We start from the raw sequence: 25,051 nt of genomic DNA, 5'->3' as shown, positions 1-25,051 counted from the left end.
TCCCCTAAGTACTTTTCCACTCCTCTTTTGTGTAGACCCTAGAACGAGTCAAACCTGATATTTAAGTTTCCAAGGAATACCAGTGTGGAGACAAATATGAGAAACTGGAGTTTAACACCTTTCATTAGCGGCCAGGCTTCCCAAGGACTCAGCTTGGTCTGCCATACATGTGTGGGTCCAGAGCAGTGGGGTCTCTTCAGTGGAGAGAAGAGCCGTACTGCCCCAGCCCCTTGAGAACAGCAGGTTACCAGTGTCAGATAAGAAAGCAGTTTTCTCTCTCCTTCCCTTTCAGTTTAAAGGCCCTTTTGACTGTATTTGCAATTACATTCTTAGCAGACTTGGTCCTCGGCCAGGAAGATGTCATTCTTATGTTTTAAACTATGATTCAGAGTTAAGCCTCCTGATTTCCACCCATTAGCCCATATTTGCAATTTTAAAAGTATCTTCTTCACATTCCTATGAAGGACACTATTACAAATATCATCGGACCATTTTAAAGATAAGAAAAGTTTTAAAGAAGTCAGGAACGTGACTATTATGGAAATGTTTTGCATGACTATACACGTATAATCTATATTGAATTGCTTGCTTTCCTAATGAAGGGGAAATGGAGAGGGAGAGAATTTGGAACAAAGTTTTAAGAATGAATGTTTAAAAAAATATATTTTTACAGGTAACTGGGGAAAAATAAACTAAGTAAGAAAAAAATAAAGAGGTCAAGTGACTTTCCCTTGATCACATGACTACCAAGTGCAAAAGCTAGGCCTTAAGTCAGAATTCCAAATCTGCACTCCTGACCCCAAGTTCAATTCTCTGCACTTACACCATGAAGAACTAACTGTGCCAAAGATATTGAACTGAATATTTGTCTAAGATATTGAGGGGGCAGCTAGATGGTACAGTGGATAGAGCTCTACCCTTGGAGTCAGGAGGACCTGAGTTCAAATCCGACCTCAGACCCTTGACAGCTGGGTGACCCTGGGCAAATCACTTAACCCCTACTGCCTCAGCAAAAAGCAAACAAACAAATAAATACAAAAAAAAAGTATTGTTCAGGCCTTAAGCTTTTTTCTCTGTTTCTTCCTAATCATGGTGATGCAAAATACAAGGTATCAGTACGAATTATACCTATATTTATACTCATGTTAGGCTTCTGGGTTGTGGGTTTGTGGGTTTAACCCACAAAAGAAAGGGCACACAAACCTTCAAATAATACGCAGAGAGATCATGATACCATATTTACAATAAAACTTTTATTTAAAAACAGAACCACAGTAACAGTAATAAGCATAGAAAACACATTTGGAAATATTTACAATGTGGCTATGGAGAAAAAGGAGGGAGAAACAGTTAAGCTCTACTACTGCCAATCCCAGACCCTAGTTCTACCTGGGGATCTAGGAAGCAACAGGGTAGAACCAGAGAGCAAATGAGTTTTCTTTAGTCAACTACTGCATATATACACATATATGTACACATATACGTATATACATATATATCTATCCTCCCTGCCAATGACCAGAGTAAAGTGAGAATTGAGAACTAAATATTGTCCACAGGCAAAGTGGGTCAGGAGGAGGTAAGCACCAAAGGCAAACCCTCAAAGTTTCTGGAAGAAGAAAGCCCGTAGATTTAAAGATCTACTTTCATCACTTCATCAGCAGTAATATCTTGTTATCCTCCCTTCCTTTTACAATTCAGGTAATTATTAAGCTTATTGCCCTTCCATACCCATTTTGCCAACATAGGTCAAGCCTTCTCTCGGTCCTGAACCTCTTAAATACTCAGAGCATCTTTCCCTTCCATTTTATCTAAACTGGTAAAACTCACTAAAGGCTACTTCATCCTAAGCAAGGGACTGTAATTGGTGATTCATTGGAATACAATTTAGCCAGCATCGAGGAAGGTGGAAGGTGTGCATGTGTGTGTGTGTGTCTGTGTCTGTCCGTCTGTCTCAGGGCACTTAAGATTCAAGGGAGGGTGACTAAATCACATCCAGCCAAGGCAGTAGTTGTTTAAACTACCAGAATTATCCCATCCAGAAGGAATGAGTAGTAATACATAAATCATAACAGCAATAATATGTTCATGAACACATTTGCCCCTGGAGAAAAAAATGACATTAAACATATGTTGTTACTATCTAAATTAAATGTGAACTCTGAGTAAGCCTTCTATTACCTCATCCAAATCTTCTGTAGTGGAGTGATGCAAACACATATTTACAAGAAAGCCATGACCATTTCTTCACTTCAAATGAGGAAGTACAGGCAAAAACCAAAACAAAACCCTAGAACTCAAACCCTTAGCCCCATATTCTACCTCCATACCAATTTCTAGGCCTCTGTGAATAATACCCCTTAAATCTTGTCCTCAAATGCCTGTTGGGATTTAAGGGTGGGGAAAACCAAAGAAACCCAAAGCCTAAGAAAATCCCAAAGAACAAAAACAAGGAAAAGTTTGCCTTTCTGTATTAAGAAACAACCCACAACACTATTTTCCCATCAAAAGGGAAGGAAAAAAAATAAAAGCTATAAAGTGAAAGGAGTTCCATCTGGTGGGAGGGGGAGTTTTCAGTGAGAAAATCCATCTTCCTCCAGAGGTAGAACCCACCAACCGCATTCAACTTCACTGCCTATGATGTCAACAATATTACAGTTTCCAAGTAATATTATATAGTTTAACCAAAAAGAAAAATAAGGAAAAAAATCCCAAAGGAAACCAGTAGCTTTTGCAGGCAACACAAATACTACCTGACTTATTTCAAGTTTATTATCATTTTCATGGAGTACAGAAATTGCTAAAGGTCATATGAAAACCCCCGGTACCATTTCACATGCCCTTTAATGCGCTACTCCAACTCTCCCTGTATTTCTTCGATCCTTATTGCGTCAACTCCTCCAAAATAATTTCTACTCCTCCTCCAGTCCTTTGTTTAAATTTATACCCCTTTTCTCTTCTCTCTGCCCTCAACAGTTTATTATTTTATACAATCCTTTTTTTTACACTAAAAAAAAAAATTATGAAATAAAACCGGCAGATAAAATAAATAAAAACTCAAGTTAATGCACTCTGCAGAGTTGTTTTTTAAAAAAAAAGTGAGGAAGATACTCTCCTATTTGGTCCCCAACCTTTCTCCTACACCTAACTCCTACATACTACTGAAACAACTCTTATAGTTATTGGGATGAGATTACACCCACTCTTCCGATTCCCAGGAACCTCAATGAATCATCATTAGAACCCAAGGAAATGAAGAGGTGGCAAAGGCTGGCACAAGTGCCAAGGAGCAGATCCCTCCAGAACCGAGGGCAAGTTCACCTGATTTCTGTTTAGCAGAGTACAGACAGTGACCAAGATATTGAATGCTTAAAAGCTGATGAAGCTAAGTTGACTCCAATACTAGGTTCATCTCAGTGCTCATGGAGTAAGGTGAAAAAGAAACAGTAGCAGCAATCAGAAACAGTCCTAGGCTATAGATATCCTGATGAGGGCCCTTCCACCTCAGGGAGATGTTGCTTTTCCATGTTGGGAGACTGGAAGAAGTGTGGAAGGTGGGATTTTAGAGAGCGGAGGTTGAGGATTCCTTGGCTGGATCAATACTGTTCATATCCACAATGGGGCCTTTCTCTGCCATTAAGGTTGGGCTGATGGCACCCTGACTTTTGGTCTCAAAGACCTGGGTAATATTCTCAAAAGTTCTGCCCTTCGTCTCCGGGACTTTGAAGAAGGTGAACAGAAAGAATAAGATGAGGAAGAAGGTAAAGACAATAAAGACGTAGGATCCCAAATATTTCTAAAGAAGGGAAAAAACAAAATCAGTCAAAGTTTATTCTCAGACCAAGAACCAGGCCTCCCCCTCTATGGTAATAATGATAGTCATGACTTTTTTCTTTTTTGTGGAAAATACAGACTGGATGGGAACCCTTCCAAGATTTGGGACTAAAATCCTAAGCCCTCTAAATCTACCTTTGTACCAATTCCCAGTCCCTTATGAATCCTATCTTCAAATGTCTTTTGAGATTTAGGGATGGGAGTAATTTGGGTTTTATTTTTATAATGTGAATAAACAGAGTGATCTCTGAGGTACACCAAGAAGTGCTTGGGCCACCCAGCTAGTAAAGTGAGTACCTGAGGCAGTATTGTATTCTTTCTCAAGATACCCATAACTTGTTCATCTAATCCTAATTGAGCTAACACTAGTTTCAAGCAAGATTTGATAAGGATAGAGCTCACTTACCGCAGCATGTGGGAAGAGCATCCCCACAAGGAAGTTAGAGGTCCAGTTGCAACAGCCAGCCACAGCCATAGCAGCTGGGCGGGGGCCTTGGCTGAAGAGCTCAGCCACAATGAACCAAGGAATGGGGCCTGGTCCAATCTCAAAGAGGGCCACATAGCCAAAGGTAGCCACGATACAGATATAGCTCATCCACAAATGAGTAGACTAAATGAGGAACAGCAAGAAGCTAAGAATGAGAATAATACAAGCAAGACAGCCCAAGTTGTCCCTTTTCCCTCTCACAAAGAACTCACCTTGAGAGACATGGAAATAACCATAAGAACAGTGCACACGGCCATCCCACCCAGTCCTGTTAGATGGAGAGTTCTCCTTCCTGCTCGCTCCACCAGAAAGAGCTAGGAGAATAACAACAAATGAAACCTTTGCTTCTTCTCTGCCTTAAAAACAGTGCTTTCTACTCAATATAGTCTATGGTCAGGAGTTGTTGGCATTCCCCAATTCAATACACCCTACACAATATGCTTGACTCCCTGCTTGGTGTTCTTATCTTCCTTACCTCTAAAGCTGGGTTCTAAGTATTCAGCTATATCCTGTTGTTGTCACCCTTTATTTCCCTTCCCTTCTCTCCATTACATTTTTCCAATATTGGAATCTCTTTTCTGTTACCTCTATTCTGTTCAATCACTTCACCTCTAGAATTTACTTATTTCCCATGCCCTTCTCCCAAAAGCATTGATGCTTCAGTTCTTGTTTTAACTATGGCACAAAACCCCAAGATCAATATAATCCAACCTCAACACCTACCCCAGAAGTTTCTTTTCTTTTCTTGTCCCCAAATTCAAAATGTCCAACTCACCCCGAAACTACAGTAAATACCACATTAACCGCACCAGCACCAACAGTAGCATATACTGGCTCTTTAACACCAGCATCAGTAAAGATTCCTGTAGAATAATAGAATACCTAATTGGGGTGGAAAAAGAGGAGGTGACCATGTTAGAAAGAAGGCTCTGGAAACTTCAGTGAGCTCTAAACAATAAATTCACAATCAATTCCCCTTCCCCCTGAGTCCTCGACCTTCCCTCCATCCAAAGGACTTATCCTAGGTGTTCATACTGATATACGTCAGTCTTATTTCCTTAATTCGGTTTCACCCTTCTGAGATAATTTTTTTGAACAACCTGGCTATAGGTTTATTTATATAGTTTTCCCACTTAAGACAAAATGCTTTCACAATTGCTTTTTATTTGAGCTTCAAAATAATGCCAAGTAAATTGGAAGGTACTATTAAGTGAATAACTAGCCCATCCTTAGGTACAAAAATTAGTTAACAATATAACCAGAACTAGAACCCAAAGTAACTTAATCCCATTCATCTTTGGAACAATCATTGTTTTCCATAACCAATCAAGTATCTGCTTGTTAATGATCCCACTTCCATAATTCTTAGGCACTCTTCTTTGTTGATGTATTGCTACTAAATGACAGTCTTCTAAATGGTAAAGTAATAGACCAATTGAAGTTATGATCCTTATTAAAAATGACTCAAATATCCATCAGCACTTCAGTGAAAGACTTAAGGAATACTGTACTGTTATCCTAACTTAAGCATCTAAAGAACCAATTAGCAAATACACTTATTTAGTCTCTGACTCAGTGTCTTTCTGTTGTCAAAGTTATTATATAATATTGTATAAGCTTTGATAGCTTGAACTTCATATGGAAGTGACAGAAAGAAAGAACTTATTGAATCTAGACAATGACAACAATAATGTAAATAACAGCATTGAAAAGCAGTGCTCTTGAATTGTAAAGCATAATCTCAGTCCTAATCCAGGAGAATTGATAATGAAACACACATGCCTCAACTCAACAGAAACACAAGGGAATGCCTCAGTTGCAGTGTGGTTTTTGTTTAATTCTTTTCTTTGTTAAAAGGGAAGGCAGGAGATGAGTTAAGAGGAAGTGACTTGCTAAGAGGAAATGACTTGTGTAAAAATTTAAGGCAATAAAACAAAAAGTTTTAAAAATAATTACAATGTCATTATCACTTAAGTACCCTGGTTGGATTTCCCCTCTGGTCCTCAAAACTTGACTTGTATTTTTTTTTAAGTCCCCCGTAGCTTTTCTTTTTTCCCTGCCCTACATAGCATAGGGTACTCAACTTAAAGTGTAATTAATGCTTATAAAAACAACTGATAAAAGCTACCTCTCATTGAGGCCTACCACAGGAAGGGTCCTTCTTTCACTAGGAAGGACACAGCCTACTCTGTGAACCTATTTTTTGTACTGGAAAAGCATTCCAGAGGGTTAGGAAGGAAATGGCCAGACAGAACAAGAAGAATAAAGAGGCAGAGAGCCACAGTGGACACATGATAAACCTAGAGCCAGGGAGTGAGTCAATTATCCTCTGAGACCAAGTTTCCTCATCTGTAAACTGAGGATACAGGACTAACCTACAGTCAGTCACTACTATCAATTATTGTCATTAACATTAATAAAGAGAAAGAATGAACCAGAAAAACCATGACATTAATACAAGTAATTGATGGATTTAGGTACTCACAGCATTAATTCCAGAGAGCTGTTGAGAAAACTGGAGCATGATGGCAATGATAATAGGTTGTCTATAATTTGGTGTCCTAAAGAGGTCTGGCACAGTTGGTTTCTTTTCTTGTGCCATTTTAGCACTCTCACTCTTCATTTCCTCGATATCCTGGCCTACGTCTTGGGTGCCCCATAATTTCTCAAGAACTGGAAATAGGAAAAGGGAATAAATTAGCTTATCCAAATTCATTTTTCCTAAAGGGTGGACTGGGAAGAGACCAGGCAAATCAAGATCAAGCTTTTTGGCCCAATTCCATCTTGTCATGTTTTAGGGGTGTCACTAAGTTGGGATCCTCCCAAAACTTGTAATTTAAAGAAACTACTCTCGAGGGAGGGTAGGAAGTAAACAGTCTCAGGTCATACATGCAGGTTCCCGGTGTTATTACCTCAAAGATGTTACTTAGTACTTACTCTTTCGGGCCTGCTCCTCTTCCATCTTATTGATAAGTAGGAATCTGGGGCTTTCAGGGCACAATGGGAGGGCTATACTTTGCAGAACAGTAGGGATGATGGTAAAGCCTAATAACAATGGCCAGAGAGTCTCAGTTCCCATGATGTAATTTAGCCCAAATATCTAAGGATCCAAAAACATGAACTAAGTTACATAGTCCAAGGAACCTCTTAAAGTGCACATTCAAAGACAAGCTCTCAATGTGTTCTGGTGAAATTGAATAGTTACAGTTTAGTTATTTAAAAATCCTTTTCCTACAGTGAAAGGTACAATCTATTTTTTTAAATCTTCTCTACCCTACCTTCATTAGCCATGTTAGCCCAAGATCTTAAATCACACACAAAAAAAGCTTTACCTTCCTGGATCTAATAATAAACTAATAACTCATCAGGCCTTGTCAGTATCAATAATGAAACAAGCCAGTGATTCTTAGTGTACATGAATCTATTTGAGGAACAAAACTGAAAAGGTAAAAATAAGGTCCCTTGTACCTTCCCTCACCCACTTCCACCCAGTTAAAATGAGAACATAAGGAATACCTGTGCAACAAGGATCCCCACAACAACACCCAGCTGGTGCAGGGTACCAAAGGCTCCACGAAGGTGAGTTGGGGAGACCTCTCCAATATATATGGGTACAAGGCCAGTGCTAAGTCCACAGAAGAGGCCAATGATCAAACGGCCCAGGATCAGCATCTCCACTGATCCTGCAGACTTTGAGAAGCCCAAGAAGGCACCTCCAACAAGTGCTAGGGAATTGACAATGAGCATGGAGTTGCGTCTATAGAAGGAAGGAGATAACTGTAAGTAAGTATGGTTTGTCTAGTCCTTTGTTTTGCTTTCTCTCCTATCCCTACTGTCTTCCTCTGAGTTTCCTTAGTTTATTTCCTCCATATATTTCCTGTGTTTTTTTTATTCTTTGGTCCTCATTCCTTCCTCTCACTTTTTGTTCCTTTTTTATCTCATTCTCTTTAACCTCTTCTCTCCATTAAGAGTCTTTCCCATACGTATGACTAGGCCAAAGACTGGGCAATCAATAGACAGATTATGGATTGTTCAAAAAGAATTCCCCTTCCAGTCTGTAAATTGGCTCCTTCAGTTCCTCTACTGAAGTAGTTTGTTTGGTAAGACATAGTATTAGCCAAGCCTCAGATGGCAACTGATAACATTTTCCATCTTCTGCCTAATCTTAGATCATAAGCCCTATTGGGCAAAAGCAAAGAAAACATATTGCCAAATGGCTCTGCTCTGAGAGATAGTGAAAATAAGACTTAGATGGGGCCCCTAATTCTTATACATTTGGCCACAAGACAAGTCATATTCCCTCATTAAGCCCAGTTTCTTCCTTTGTAAAATGGGGATCATGGTAATTATATGCCTACAAAAGACCAAAAGGACAACCATTTCATCTATACTTTCTCCCCTCTAAAGCTGGTTGAAAGTAAGTATTTCCTTTAAGAATGTGGTAAGGAACAGGTTATGGAAATAATGTAAAGGAATCGATGAGGTACATGCACAACTAAAAGAAATATATAAGATCAAAAGCCATTTCCCAATAGATTAGTGGTTAAAAGGTATGAAAAGAATCCCAAACTACTAACAACCACACTGAGTGAAAGAATGCTCCAATCCCAATAAGACGAAACCAAATTAACTCTCGAGGTTTTACCTCTCACCTGAGAAATTAGCTACAATGACAAATGATGGGACTAATCAGTGTTGGCAGGGTTGAGGAAAAACAGATATACTAAAGCACTGTTAACAGAGCTGTGAATTAATTGGTCCCACCATTCTGGAAAGCAATTTGGAATTATACTAAACTAAGGGGACCAAAATATCTATTTCCTTTAATCTAGAGATGGCACCACTTGGTGTATGCCCCAAGGTCAACAATGACAAAAAAAAAAAGGCTTCCTTATACACCAAAATAATTATAGAAGTACTTTTTTGTAATAATAAAGACAAACAAGTATGAGAATGTAATTGAATTATTAATTAATGTTCTATAAGAACAAGGAATACAATTACTCCAAAAGTATGGGAAAATAGTGCTAAGGAAAGATAATGACTGCCACATCAAAAGAAAGTACATAATAAAAGCAATGCTATGAAGCTGTAACGACCAAGCTCAGCCCCTAATGAGAGATGAGAAAGAAGGCAACACTAAGTGTGGAGCATTGCATTTAATGTCAGACCTTTTTTAAAGTTTTGTCGGACTGTTCCCTGCCCACCCCAATTCTGTTATAAGGCTGTCTTAAGAGCGACCTGTAGAGAGGGAAACACATGTTCTTAAAGACCACAGGAAGGCCCAACAAAAAAATGGAGGGAAGTAGGTCTTAAGGAGTAAGCCACCTACTCACACTGAGAAATGACAGGCAACTAGGTGGCACAGTGATCACTGGTCCTGGAGTTTGGAAAATCTTAGTTCAAATCCAGCCTCAGACACTTACTAGCTGTGTAACCCTGGGCAAGTCACTTAACCTCTGCCTCAAGTTCCTCATCTGTAAAATGGGGATAATATAATTGTAAAGCATTTAGCAGTGCCTGGCATACAGCAAGTACTCTATAAATGTTAACTATTATAGAAACCAGATTCTCACCAAAAACACCATAATTGCTCTATATGGTACATAACACTGAAATAAGCCTGACTCAGGATATGAAGGCAAATATAAAATATTCCAAGCAGTTCCAAATATACCAGGATGAAAACTATGTCTTTACAGTGCAGTTACAGACTTGGAACCAAGAGATAATCTTGCCTCAAAAACTTAACTAGCTGTGTGGCTTTCAGGTAAATCATGTGGGTTGATCCTCAATTTCCTCGTCTGAGAAAAGGCTTAAACTAATATCAGTATTTATTTCAAAGGGTTGTTGGAAAGCTGAAATGAGTTAATAAATGTCAATGACCATTAACTATTCTCTAGAATTGTTAATGAGGCTTAATTGTGGTCAAGCCTAATGCTGGCTCCTTTTCAGAAATCCACATGTTTTTGGATTAACCAATTAACTAACTAACATCAGCTAGCCCTTTTATCTTATATAGCAACCCCTTCTTTCTACACTGGTTTGGAGTAATACCTGCCAAATCGGTTGACGAAGAGTCCAACAGAGAAAGAGCCAATCATTCCACCCACTGAGAAGATGGACACAGACAAGGACCAAAGTGAGGTGAGTAGAACCTCAGAGGTCGGCTCACCGGTCCTATCTTGCAAAGTGTGATTGATAAATTCCTTAATGATCTGTAAAAGAAACCAAGGCTGGATTACATTTTGCTATAGCAGGTGAGGGAGGAGAGTAGGGTAAAATCTGTAATTTTCTTGCTTTAATAGGTAGCAAAACCTAAGCAATTTTCCCCAAAGACATAGGGTTAAAAAAAAAAGCTGGAAGTAAGGCTGGGACTAGGACTTTCAGGCTTGTTTCCTCTGTGCTCCAGTTTTCAGTCTACATACAGGCTTTCAGCAGATGGCAGCACTGGAGAGCTACTGTAAACTTCCTTATGGGCTAAAGGACATGGTGGTGATTCACCACAGAGTAAGAGTACATGGCTGCTGTCTAAAGTTAAGCAAAGAAATAAATAATTTTGCCATGGTCCAAATGACTCTGCAAGAAATACTAAGATTGTTCTTCCTCCTTCCTCACTGTGAATCTGAGGTCTTGTGTCTTCCCCTCCCCCCCCACCCCTCTCCCCCACCCAATTCTGAGCTCTTGGCCACCTTAAAGTTAGGAAGGAGGGAATGGGGACTGACTTCACTAATTCTATTTACTAGACGCCTGAGTTATTACCTGCTCAGGAGCATTAATGACGCCAGTGTTGTAGCCAAACTGAAAAGAGCCTATAGCAGCTACACCAAGAGCAAAGAGAAGGGAGCAGGTGACCTGGGCAGGGGAAAAAAACAAAAATCTTTTACAACACTCCCCTGATTAGTTTCCTTCTCTGAGTCAGGATGAAGAGAGGAAGGCCTATAAAGCTGTATTAAAGTTCTCCACCACCTGGGCCCTTCCTATCCTTCCAGTCTACTTACACATTCTCTAAGTACTTGAAGGTCTAGCCACACTGGCTGTTCTTCACACATGACCTCCATTGACCCCATCTCTTAGCCTTTGAATTGGCTCATGCCCTCAGTGTACCACTCTCTTCATTCCCAAGACTCCCTGGCTTCCTTGAGATTCAGCTCAAATACTATCTACTGCAGGAAGCCTTTCTCGGATCTCCGAAGCTGCTAAGTGCTTTCTTTTCTAAGACGACCTTATATGTCTCTATATTTATCTTGTATGCCCCTCCATATACACAAGCTGTATCCCCAGCGCTTAGCAAAATACAAGCTTATTGATTGGCTGATTAAGCACCACACATTCAAGATGGTACCAGTTATAGAAAACAACTTGGATAAGAGTACTCTAAGAGTACATGGCAAATGGGTAAAGTGGAGACAGTAAAGGGCAAGTTCAATCATCAGCCATTGTTAAGAACCTACTACGTTCAGGCTCGAAGTTACACCGGAAAATCTGAATTGGGATGCACAGTATATCACTGGGGAAAAGTAATGGGAGAACTAGTAAACTCGTTTCCAAAAAAAGTTGTTTCTTTTTTTGGAAAGGGGGAACCATAGGAAGTTTGAGATGGGCAGATACTCCCTCAGTCAAGGAATGGTATTAACAGCCAGGCTAAGCAAACTTTTAACCATTTGGGAATCTGATCTTGGTTAAAGACAAAGGGACATGACCAGAAATAGCAAGAACTGAGGATGCTGGGGAAGCACAGCTCTCTAATTCCTCTGGGCTCATCATTTTAAAATTCCCTAGAGCCATCCTAGCTCTAGCTGTCCCTAAGATGAGACATCTTGCAGAATGACTTCCCTTACGATGTCTCCTTGTCTTCCATCTGAAATTTCGCCCTTCCCCCATCGTTAAAGAGTCCTGCTTTCCTCTCAGTGAAAAGAGGACCCACCCGGCTCCCAACCCAGTAAACTGGACGAGCCTAGCCTGGGGAAAGCCCACATATTATTGCCCCTACAGTCTCCACCCTGATATAACCAATCCCTTTTCCTCTCCCAGGAACTACCACCATACCTCTCCCCGCCCTTTGCCTCAAGGGTCCTTATCTCCAGCTCCCTCCACTTTCAGCAGAAGTAGCTTAGGGGCCAGAACTGGGAGGGGTGACCTTGGTAGGGACACCCCACCCACTAATCCCCAAAAGAGGGAGTGATCCTGGGGCAGGATACTACTTTCCGTTCAAGCTATGTTTTCTTCTCCTCTCATTTCATACGCTCCTTCCTTACTTAACTATCGACCAATAATACTATCCCTCTCCGCAGCCCCCAATCCTCTCCAGCCATCACACGCTCTCAACACGTTTAAACTCTTAAGGTGTTTACAATTTCTCAGCTTCTTCTGCATTGTAGGGGGCAGCTGGAAATTTGTTTTTCCAAGGGAGTCTTCCAGGAGTTCCAGGGAGCTATGATCACAGGAGGCTATTCCCATCAAGAAACACAGCTTCCAAGAGCCTACAGGCTAAGCATGACATTCAGACTGCCTGTCATCCGGGCACACACTCTAGGATAGGTTAGCAAAACCTAACCCAAAACATATGAGCCGCCTTTCCTCCATCCATCCCCGAACCCCCTCTGCACATTCCCTGCCTACGCATCATCCTTGCCTGGCCCGGTCTCGGGTCTTCCAATAAAGAAAGCCAGCGAAGAAAGGGCAGTACATTGCAGTCAGCTCCCTGCGATATAACAGGTCGGAGGGGCAGAAATCCCTCCAAGCTCCCATCCCGAGAGAAGCATGGAGACATACCAGGGCAGGAGGGGGGAGGGATTTCTTTTAAGGCCCTTAAGATGGTACAGCACGAGTCAGGGGCATCATATGCTTGCAAGCATCATTTTTCCTTCCTCCCCTCCGCCCCCGCCGCCCCAGCCTTCTCCTTCCCAACACACTTGACCTCATCCTCATGGAAGAGGAAAACATACACAGGAATAGCGGAATATAACGATCCTTACCTTGATTGATGACATGGCTCCAGCCGAATTCTTTACAAATCCCTGGTAATGAAGCCGAAGGAGCCGGAGCCAGAAGCCTCCCCTCCCGAAGAGGCGGTCTCCCAGGCACACGCAGGCTGTCTTCGGCCACAGAGGGTAAAGTTCAGTCCTTTACTGGAAGAGCATCTGTGGTTGGGGGGGGAACCTTCTCCAGCCAACTATTTATAATTTTGGCAAGGGGTGGGGCCAGTGTAGGGGATGACCTGTCCTTCCATCCCAGCATAATCTTGTGACTCTCGGAATTCAGTGACCTCCCCACCTAGCAAAGCAATAACTCCCTCCCCTCTTTAAGCCACATCCTTCCCATCCCCACCCCAACCCCCTCTCAAAAGGCCGAAATTTCTCTGTTTCATAGTTAAGATGCTTGCAAAAGCAAGGAGGGAGGGCTAATTATTTTGGCTCTAGCTCCCACCCTAGACTGTTCATACAAAATCACCTCGCTGAGTAAGGTAAGGAAAGCCATTTTACACAGAAAGTGAACGTTGAGAGCAAGGGTTAAAGGTGCCTTAAGAAGAGGGAAGGACTTTATAATGGAAACATGCTGAACTGGGATTCAGAAAGCCTTGGTTCAAATTCCTGTCTGGCTCATACATCTTTGTGATTTGGGGCAAGCCACCTAACCTTTGTGGGCTTGCTTCAGTTTGGCCATCTATAAAATGAGGATGATACTTAAGACTATTTCCTTCATAAGATTTCTAGGATCACATATTTAGAATTAGAAGGGACTTTTGAAAAATGATCCATATAAGAAATATTCTTTGTTATATGTGGGGGAGGGGAAAGGATACAAGGAGAAATAATCTAGGCAAAGTAAAAACAAAAGATATCAAAGTTTATTTTTTGAAAAGACTCATTAAAAATATATACAGCTGCTGTTTTTGTAGTGGCAAGGAGCTAGACACTAAAGGGGTATCATTAATTGAGGAATGATAGAGTAAATTATGGCCTATGATTTTTATGAACCAATGCAGACTGAAGTAAAAAGAATCAGAACAATAGTAACAGCATTATAAAGACAAACAATTATGACAGACTGACCAATGAAATGACCAGTTATGATTACCAGAAGCCTGATGATGTTACCCACCAGTCCTGACAGAGGCAATAGACTGAAGATGCAGAATGAGACATACATATTTTACATGGATAATTTGGTAATTTGTTTTGCTTGACTATATGTAACTATTGTTACAAGGGTGCTTTTTATTTCCACAAGTGGATAGAAAATACATATTTATTAATTAAAAATTAATTGAAACTTAATAAAATTGAAAAAATATGCTTGTTAGTTGAAAAATGAGTTTAAAAAGGAAAGGATCTTGGGTGTCCTTTAACTGGGGAATGGCAGAACAAGTTATGGTAAATGAATAGGATGGAAGACTTTTGTACTATAAAGAGAAGACTTGTATGAACTGATGCAGAGTAAAGTGAGTAGATGAGTAGAAAGTTTCTACAATAACATTACTGTTAGCTTTGAAAAACTTTAAAATTTTGATCAACACAATGACCAAGCATTATTCAAGAGGACTAATGATGAAACATGCTACACACCTCCAGATTAAGAGGTGATGGATTCAGAGTGCTGATTGAGACAAAAGGGTGGGGGGAGCCTTGGCTAAAGGGGGAATTTGTTTTGCAATACACATTTGGAACAAAGGCCTTTTCTTTCTCGATGGAGGAAGGAGGTGGGAGAGAGGGTGAGAGAGAGAGAGAGAGAGAGAGAGAGAGAGAGAGAGAGAGAGAGAGAGAGAGAGAGAGAGAGAGACAAGGTGTTGAATGAATAAAATTAAATTTAAAAAGGAAGGGATTATGGGATTGTTATGAGGAAAATTTAAATTGCAAAGCCCATATAAAAATGAACTGTCATTAGCATTATTATGATTGCATTCTTAAACCTGTTGAATACTTTGTGTTTGGCAGCTGAGTGACCTTTTGAATTGGGAGTGAGGGTAAAAAATGTAATCTAGCTTGTTTGAATTTTTGCCCTCCTCAGACAAGCAGAAAATCTGGAGTCTCCCCCTTCTAATTGTTCTGGATCACCTCATTTTTTCCCTTTCCAGAGAGACAATGGCTTATCATTGTGTATCAAATGAAACCCAAACTCCTTGAGGTTTTGAACTATCTGGCCCAAAACTACTTTTCCAACCTTATCACTTCTTCCCTACAATCTCCATTGACTTGTTTATGGTATTTCTCCGTGTCCTTCATCACCCTTTTCCCTCCTGTCCAATCTGCAGGGAATCCTCTCAGTCTATGCTCAACTCCTTCTCCTCGTCCTCTTTTTCTTTTAAGAATGCGTTCTATCTCCTCAATTTGATTGATAGCAGGGATTATATCTCTGATCTTTACCACCACCTGCAGCACCTAGCATTGTCTTACCCATAAAAGTTATTCAATATTCAATTTTGTGATTGCATGATTAATTCATATTACAGGAGAAAGTCACTAAAAATGCTTTGATATCACCATGGTGGTTTGATTTTAGCTATACAATTTTCAACTTTTAGTTTGTGTGGGCCTTTCTATTGGAATAGAGTAGAATATTCGCATACGTCTGCACAATAGGAACACCATCTAGTGGTTTAAAAGAAGTGATAAAGAAAACTATGGTAAATTCTAAGGAGAAAGCAGGATGGAAATATCCCAGCAAAGATTCTGGGGCATGAATCTTCCAAAACTAGGTACAGAGTCTATAAGGAGGTGGAGCGTCATGCTTTAGTCTCAGGGTTATATACTGTCTGGTGATGCAACAGGTATTGGCAAGTGAATCCTTAGCTAAAACAGCACTACATGTCATTAGGTTCCATGGCAAACTCCCAATATTCTGATTCCTAAAACTGTCTCTCCTGCAAGTCAGATGAATAGGGAGGCAACTTTGACTCAAAAGGAAAGTCTTCATTCCATCCCACTACCCACAACTTATTTGTGCTTTCCCACTGCACTCTGCCTCTGGTCAAACTCAGATGAAAGGTCAACAAGACCCTAAGAAGGTATGGGATTGTAGGATGAAGACTTTATTCTGATATACCCAATCAGCCAGTCCCAAAGTAACTTCTTCCTAAAGAAGTTGATATTACCACCATTTGTAACCACAATCTATTCACTTCCCCATGACAAAGGAGAAGGCAATTTTTGTCTTAGCCCTTAAGAAAGACAATATGCTAAGATAATGTGTGCCCAGCTGGCTATCCCAAAACATACTAAGTTAATGTGTATCCAGCTGACTACCTAAAAATTCCCCAGTTCTAATCCCAATTCCACTACTGTTTACCTGTTGATATCCTCCCCTAGTTCCTCAATTCTTTTCCCTCTGGCCTTCAAAAATAAACAAATAGACACCTGAGCCCCCCTGGCTTGTACAGGAAGACAGATAACTTTAGCTAGCAAGACCAAAATCTTACCAAGAGTTTTGAATTTCTGGAAAGGCAGGTAAAATAAGCAGAGATGGTTACTAAGATAAGGGAAACTGAAGGTGTAAAAAGAAAAGATAAGGAACAAAAGATGAAGACAAAGGCTGGGGAAGGGGAAGGAAATTATTGGAAAGGAGGCTTCAGTTAGAGAAAATAGAGAGCCCATGAAAAAAGTCAAAATGATCAAGTTAAAGAGCAATGAAGGATACACCTGAAGGAACAGCATATATAGTTTTCTAATGGCCCTGTGGCATAGGTCTAGCTAAATAGTGAATTAGTACTTACAGTGTTGGGAGGTGGGGTATCCATAAAAGGACCGCCTCCCATGCCTCTCAAGTAGGACTCAGAGTAAGTAGTAGGACCCAGAGTGAGACCTTTTGTAAGCAATAGGCTGGAGGAGAGTACCCTTTGGAAAATTTTGGTTACTGATATTTAGTTTAAATGGATACTCCTAGACCTAGGGCACATATAGCAAGTACTTTATGTATGCTTTTTCTCTCATTCACTATTCCCTTGGTGGTCAGTATGAGTTATTCTTTTTCTCTTAACCCTGCTAAGCCCAGTGCTCATGTAACAAGGTTTTGATGAGGGCGGGGCCCAAGCCAAGATCTTCACCCTTTGCCTCAAAGGGAATCTGACTCACAGGCCCCAGACCCTCATCTCCCTTTGAAAGCCTTAGGCTCCCTTTTGTCTATAGGCCCCTGAAAGACCTTCCTTTATCTCCTTCTGAAAGTCCTAGCCCCACCTTGATTTTGTGCAGATGCCTTTCAAACTTCTGCCTTCCTGTTCCCTCCATTATCTATTCCCATTGTCTATTCAATCTCTCTGACCTCCCCAATTAGAATTCTTACCTAGACCCTTTCCCCAACCCCCTTCTCTGGCCACCCAAAGTGACTTTAGTATTTAAGATCCACCTTGGCCCTCATTCGGATGCTGAAAATCTCAGGCCCACAAGGCTGAGAACCTCTCATGCCCGCTCGTCTTTACGGGCGTCACCTGGTCAATGTGATTTATCACTAATAAACTTTTCCTCTGGCTGAAGAAGATTTGAGTTGAATTCATTCAGCAGGGCCCGGTACCGCGGTCTTGGGGTCCCAGAACCCCAAAACCCCTAGACCTCTTCAGTTTTACTAATAAGGTTTTGTCTATGTGTATAATGTAGCTTTATAGTAAAGATCATTTTTCAAGGACATTCTGAAACTTAATAGGTATCAAATTTAAAAAAAAATTCTTGATCTTTAGAGCAAGAGTGTGAAGCATTATATATAAAAGAAACTACAAAAAAAAAAAAAGAAACTACCACCCCAAACCAAATATAAAACAGAAAGCACAAAAATAAAAACTCTTTTGGTGATGGGGCAGACAGTTTTAAATAAATCAGTGCATTTTCTAGGGAAAAAACCCAGAATTTTACTTTCAATTTTCAGTAACTAAGAGAGAGGTCCCAGAAACTATAAATTGGCACCCAAAAGTATACTTTCCCTACATTTTTAATAAAAGTTGTGATAAAATATATATTTAAACTTTTAGAGGAAGATACATTTTTGTTGAAATGTATACTCTAGATGATAAAATTTAGCGGACAAAGTCACACTTTTCCTGTGAAGGAAATGAAAAGGTGAAAGGAAGAAATAGCATTTATATGTCTTTAGGGTTTATGAAGCACTTTACAAATATTACCCTCACAACCACCCTGGGAGGTAGATGCTATTATAATATCTGTTTTACAGATAAGGAAACTGAGGCAAACAAAGGCTAAATGACTTGCCCAGAGTCACATAGAGAATATCTGTTGAAACTCAGGACTTCCTAACTCCATGTCCAGTGTTGCTGTTCATTGAATGATTTAGCCCTGGAGGGAACTGTAGACAGAGGAATGACATGTGACATGACCTTCTAGGACCCAGTCATTTACCCTTTATCTTTATAAAACTGCTGGAGGAGTGAGGGAGTGGAGAATGTTAGAGGAAGGAGAGGAACTGGAAGAAACAAAGAAGGTTAGGTCTGCTGCCTCCATTTCTGTTTCTGTGGTATATCTTTCCCCTTTTCCCTCCCATTCAATAGAAGAGCAATTTTAGAGTGGGGTTTGGTTTTTTTCAGCCACAGATATCACCAGAAGAATGGAAAAGCAGCTTCCATCCTCACCAGAGATAAAACTTTGGGATCCAGGGTGCTGAAAAAATCAGCAATGGGAAGAGAAGCAATTGGAGCTAAAGTGGTTTGCAGATATCTCTAGTCCAAAACAAACCTACTGAAACTTTGTCTTCTTGGCACTTGAGAGGCAAACCTATCTCAGGGTCAGTCACCTCAACAGAAATAGACCCAAAAAACCTGTTTAGAGGGTATGGAAAGGCATGGGAATTAACAGGAATAATGGTAATTAATACCAATCTTGTAAGTATTAATAATAACTTCAAATAACTTTAAAACTGCAATTTTTTTCTTATCCATCCTGAGTCTCACGTTGATTAGAAGGGAGATCATTAACTAGTTTGACAACTGATGCTTTCAAATATGACACGGATTTATTGTGTACACATATCAATGTTTATGAAGATAGGAAAGATTCAGGATTTCCTTGGCCTGGGTCAATAATAAGAGCAAATAAATTTACATAACATTGTTTGACAGACTTTACACATCATTTCATTTGATCCTTCATAATACTCTGTGAGGTAGGTATTACTATCACCAATTTACAGAGAAAGCACAACATGACATGTGACATCCCAGTCCAAGCTTCTCCTGATTATAAAGTTCTCTCTACTACACCTCCATCTCCATGCCATGTGTCAATGCGTAAGGTATTCAAGGGCAGCTAGCTAAGGTCAACAATTTATTATTTTAGAATAATGTTGCATCTGCAAGATAGTTTTTATTAAGTGTTTGCCTTTTTAAAAAAATTGTTCTTTGTCAGGTAGAGTGTGTCTTTTGTTCAGAAATCAATAAATAAATGAAGCCCTAAGGGTGAAGAAATGCAGGTGTCCAAATTTTAAAAACATTGTAACTCCTGCCTAAACTGGTTCATCCACATAAAAGTAATCGTGTAATTCTGTGGGGCTCTTTGCGCTGGAAATTCCAGTGAGTACACAGGGTTATATTTAGTTGACTAGGAAAAGTAAGCTAATAGTTGGGGTAGGGGTGAGGGAGGAAGAGAGATGGACTTTTGCTTTGTTTTCCTTTTTCCTGTGAAGCATACTACCATTCTTCCAGTCACCAAGGTTCACAGCTGAGAAGTCATCCTCAACTTTTCACCCTCACTCCTCCTCTCCCCACCCCCAATAGAGCCTATTAGTTGCCAAGTCTTGTTAATTCTACCTCCATGTCTCTCCATTTTGGATTTCCTCTGAATTCTGGATTTCCTTGGCCTGGGTCAATAATAAGAGCAAATAAATTTATATAACATTGTTTTACAGACTTTACACATCATTTCATTTGATCCTCCATTAAACTCTGTGAGTTTATTATCACCAATTTACAGAGAAAGTACAACATGACATGTGACATCCCAATCCAAGCTTCTCCTGATTATAAAGTTCTCTCTACTACACCTCCATCTCCATGCCATGTGTCAATGCGTAAGGTATTCAAGGGCACCTGAATGAGGACCTAGCTAAGGACAACAATTTATTATTTTAGAATAATGTTGCATCTGTGAGGTGGTTTTTTTTATTATATGCTTGCTTTTTTAAATTGCTCTTTGTCTGGTAGAGTGTGCCTTTTGTTCAGAAAGCAATAAATAAATGAAGCCCTAAGGGTGAAGAAATGCAGGTGTCCAAATTCTAAAAATATTGAATGTCCTACCTAAACTGGTTTGCCTGCCCTTCATCCACATAAGAGTAATTGTGTAATTCCTCTTTGCACTGGAACTTCCAGTGAGGACACAGGGCTATATTAGTTGGGGTAGGGGTGAGGCAGGAAGAGAGTTGGGCTTTTGCTTTGCTTTCCCTTTTTCTGTGAAGCATACTACCATTCTTCCAGTCAACAAGGTTCACAGCTGAGAAGTCATCCTCAACTTTTCACTCACACTCACCCCCCCAATATGGTTAATCAATTGCCAAGTCTTGTCAGTTCTACCTCCATACCTCTACATCCTTCTGTTCTCATTTCACTCCCAGCAAAATCACCCCAGTCCATATCCTTATCATCTCACGCCTAAATTATTGCAATAGTCTCCTAATTGAGTCCCTGAATACAGTCTCTCTTCTCTGCAGCTCAGATGCCAAATTAATATTCCTAAAGCACAAATCTGACTGGGTCACTCCCCTGTTCAATAAGCCTTGTTGGCTTCTACTTCAGAAAACAAACAGATAACTAACTCCTTTGGCACTTAAAAATCTTCACACTTTGGCTCTGACCTATATTTCCAGGAGCACTACACATTTCCCTTCAAGCACTCTGTTCCCAACACAACTGACCTCCACACTTATTTCCCACCTACCTCCATGCTTTTGAACTGGTTGTTCATCATGCCTGAAATACTTTCCTTCCTCATCTCCACCTCTTGGTAAAGTGAAAACAAAAAACATTAATAATTTTTTTTAAGACATGTAGAAAAAAGTACAGCAGCTGTTTTTGTAGTGGCAAAGAACTAGAAACTAAAGGGATGTTGTTAATTGGGAAATGACTTAACAAATTATGGCCCGCGACTTGTATGAACCAACACAGAATGAAGTGAGCAAACCAGGAGAACAATGTATACAATAACAGCATTGCAAAGACAAACAAGTGTAGTAGACTTTGAGCAATGCAGTGACCAGTTATGATTCCAAATGCCTGATGATAGTCCTGACAGAGGTGATAAGACTCAAGATACAAAATGAGGCATACATTTTTGGACATAGATAAAGTGAGACTTTGTTTTGCTTGATTATATGTTTTTATTACAAGGTTGGATTCTTTTTCAATGGTGGGCTGGGGTGACAGGGATAGAAAATACATTCTTTTTAATTGAAAATTAATGAAATTGGAAAATAAATGATTGAATTGAAAAATGAAATAAATTAATGAAAATGAATTTAAAAAAGAAGAAGGGATCTGGGGAATCCAGTAATTGGGGAATGGCAGAACAAGTTGTGGCATATGAATATGATGGAATACTTTTATACTTTGAGAAATGATGTAGTTTCAGATGAATCAGGGTAAAGCTCCAGCCCAGCCATGGATTAACCCATCAGCCCAGACACCATGTCCTTGAAGGAGTCAGCTTAGCTGAACAAGGGAGCACTTCCTGCTAATGTGAACTTGGTGGGGACTCCTTGAAGAAAGTCTTTCTTCCCAGAAGGAAAAGGACTCCCCAAACGAGGAATTAGGATTAACTCCCCCACCCTCACCCCTGCCCAGCCATTTGTTCTCTACATGCATCTTTCAGTACTTTTGTGATACAAATTTGAGGCCACTCTTCCTGGGGACTGAGTTCACAGATGGAAGAGTACACGAAGAGGGCATTACATGGGTAAACCCTTATTAAATGGATAGAAGAACCAAACTCAAAAAGTTTAAGTCAGGTAGGTACATAAGTTTTAGCAACCAACACCCTTAGCTCTGACTTAAAGCTATGGAGAGACAGTTTAAGAAACAAAAGATTTTCTAGGGAAAAAAACCCAGAGATCTTAGGCTAAGTTTACATGAGTTATAAGACCATAGATTTAGAGCAATCTTAAATGGCTTCTCTACCATGCCCCCAGTAAGCTTATCACTGGGAAATATCTTGCAAAATCCAAATCAGCTTTGGTACTCACCCCTCATCAATACCCTTTGCCCCTTGGATTAGAAGGTGGAGCTACAAACTACTTCAATTAAGGAGGGGAACTGAACTGACTTCTCATTTCTTCCCTGGTAGTACTCCTTTTGGATTTCTTTGGCGTTTGCACCATCCCCTCCCCCCACCAGGTGCCTTCCTCCTTGACCTTCCCCTTTTCAGATTTCTTTTGTGTTTTGTCTTCTCCCATTGGGAGAAGTTCTCATCATTTTGATGGCTGAATGCTACCTACTTAATTTGGGGTTTACAGCTAGATTCATTTCTCAAACCCCAAGCCTTAAATCCAATTTACTCTGGAGCTCACAGATTGGACAATAGATCCCTGCCCAAGCACCACTTATGGTTATTTTGGGGGCCCGCGTCATTCAGAGTGAATGTAAATAGAAACTTTCTCTTTTGGTGAGCAACCCTGGATTTTTTTTTTTTAATTAAAGGGCCATCCCTTGATTCACTTGTTAAAGAGGCCTATTTGCTGAATGGGCATTACCTCACTCAAAGTGAGAACTTGAGAAGACCTTAGCTTAAAAAGGCCAGAGTCTCCCACTGCATCCTGGGCCATCTCCAGTTTCCCTGAGGAATATCTGGCCACTTGACCCAGATGGCTCTGGAGGAGAACGTGAGGCTGGTGACCTTGCACAGCCCTCCCTCCTCACTCAAATCAAAGTCAATTGCAAGTCATATCATCATCTCCCTGATGCCATGGTCCTCTTCAAGAACGAAGGACATTGGATAGTGAGCTCCTTGAAGCTGAGATCTGATCCAAACATTCTGGAGAAAAAAATTTGGAACTATACCCAGAGGGCTTTAAAGCCATGCATATTCTCTGACTAAGCAATAGGGATACTTGGTCTATACTCCCAAAGAGATCAAAGGAAAAGGAAAAGGTCCCATAAATACAAAAATATGTATAGCAGTTCTTTTTGTGGTGGCAAAAATTGGAAATTGAAGGGATGTCCATCAGTTGGGGACTGGATGAACAAGTTATATGAATGAGGTAGAATCATACTATTGTGCTATAAGAAATGACAAAGCAGATTGTTTCAGAAAAACCTGAAAAAATTTATATGAACTGATACAAAATGAAGTGAGCAAAACCAGAATAATTACATAGTAACAGCAACATTGTAAAGATAACTGTGAAAGATTTAGCAACTCTGATTAATACAGTGGTCCACCAAAACTCCAAAGGATGCTCTCAGAGTACATACTGAAGCATATTTCCATTTTCTTTCTTTATTTTCCTTGCTTTTGGGGGGCAGTACAGTGTGGCTAAAAAGGAAATATATTTTGCATGACTTCATCTGCATAATGGGTACTATATTTCTTTCTTTCTCAGTGGGTGGGAGAGGAAGTGGAGAGTGGGAGAGAACTTGGAAATGAAAAAATAGAAAAAAGATTGTAATTTCCTTGCAGGCAGGGATTTTCTTTTTTTGTATTTGTACACCTAGTGCCTAGAACACAGTAAATGTTTAATAAATGTTTACTGGCTTTTGACTAAGTTGTACCTGAGATGGGATTTAAAACTAAGTCTTCCTGAACTCCAGTGCTCTATGAGTGCTTTTAGTAAATGCTTGTTGATTGATGTATTGATTGCTGTAGGTATTGTAACAATTGGTTCTTATAAATCATCTACAAAACAAACAAACAAATCCAAACCCAGAAAAGTTTTAAATTCCTCTGGGTTATGAGCTAAACAATTGGAAATGAAGGGAGGGGGCTTGGTGAGAGTAAAATATTTTCTCAGGTTTATATTTCTCAAGAAAGTCATGGATCTTGAATTTCTAAACGATGTCTCAGCAAAGACACTGCTGACAAAAATGACCTGAAAAATCCAAGTCCCATTACGACGGGACAGAAGTTATCATAGCCTTTTTATCAGATTTTGAGTCTCTAGGTCTTCATTTATACAAAGATATGGCTATGCAATGATAAGTAATGTTTATTTTTTTATTGTTCAGTTGGGTGGAGGAATGGGAGGAAGAAAATTTATTGAGTATAAAAATCAATAAAATGCAGTCCAAACACACACACACCACCACCACCACAAAGATATGGCCATTATATGCCCTCCACAAAAACACTGCCAAACTTATCTACTACTTTGTATACAACTAGTCCCAGGATTTGAGCAAATCATTTTTACTACTCTGGTATCAAGTTTCTTAATTTATAAAGGAAGATATAAGTGGCCTAAGTCCCTTCTAGTGCTATCATTCTATGATATTGTTAGGAAGCTAGTAGTACTGACCTGTTTTGACAGATCTATGAATGACTGAATGACAAAGAATTTATCAATGCAGAAGGCAGTGCCAGGAATTTACAAAGAAAAGCAGAGGTAGTCCCTGCTCTTCAGTCACCCCCTTTCTAATGAAGGAAGCAACACATATAAGAGGTTTTTCCTGCAAGTCAGAGGGAAAGGTCCAAACAGCCTCTTTAATGTCCTTTCTACAGATAAAATCATGTTTTTTTCTGATGTTGAATCACTTGACAATGCCAAGGACTTTTATGGTAAGAACTTTTTTTTTCAGTCTTAGTGATTTAT

The 25,051-nt window shown here is 39.9% G+C and overlaps 1 protein-coding gene across 2 annotated transcripts in view; it reads right to left on the bottom strand.

Moving 5' to 3' along the window:
- Nucleotides 1-1,231: 1,231 nt before the first annotated feature.
- Nucleotides 1,232-25,051, bottom strand: part of LOC110213777 (solute carrier family 2, facilitated glucose transporter member 3) — a 67,231-nt gene continuing 43,411 nt past the window's right edge. The window contains exons 3-12 of one of the 2 annotated variants that reach the window (XM_078155406.1): nt 13,300-13,452; nt 11,084-11,176; nt 10,379-10,539; nt 7,838-8,078; nt 7,259-7,421; nt 6,807-6,994; nt 5,100-5,203; nt 4,534-4,636; nt 4,241-4,444; nt 1,232-3,796 (exon numbers count right to left, since the gene is read on the bottom strand). In XM_078155406.1, coding sequence (XP_078011532.1) covers nt 3,563-3,796; nt 4,241-4,444; nt 4,534-4,636; nt 5,100-5,203; nt 6,807-6,994; nt 7,259-7,421; nt 7,838-8,078; nt 10,379-10,539; nt 11,084-11,176; nt 13,300-13,314 — 1,506 coding nt within the window. In that variant the 5' untranslated portion in view covers nt 13,315-13,452 and the 3' untranslated portion in view covers nt 1,232-3,562. Of the gene's footprint in view, nt 3,797-4,240; nt 4,445-4,533; nt 4,637-5,099; nt 5,204-6,806; nt 6,995-7,258; nt 7,422-7,837; nt 8,079-9,657; nt 9,797-10,378; nt 10,540-11,083; nt 11,177-13,299; nt 13,453-25,051 lie in introns of those variants that run through there. The other variant, XM_078155408.1, reaches the window with a different exon arrangement.

The sequence above is a fragment of the Phascolarctos cinereus genome, unplaced genomic scaffold (genome assembly GCF_003287225.1).
Source record: "Phascolarctos cinereus isolate Bilbo 61053 unplaced genomic scaffold, phaCin_HiC Scaffold_1;HRSCAF=81, whole genome shotgun sequence".
Lineage (NCBI taxonomy): Eukaryota > Metazoa > Chordata > Mammalia > Diprotodontia > Phascolarctidae > Phascolarctos > Phascolarctos cinereus.
The sequence above is the reverse complement of the archived record's forward strand: the minus strand, read 5'-3'. Positions and strand labels throughout refer to the sequence as shown.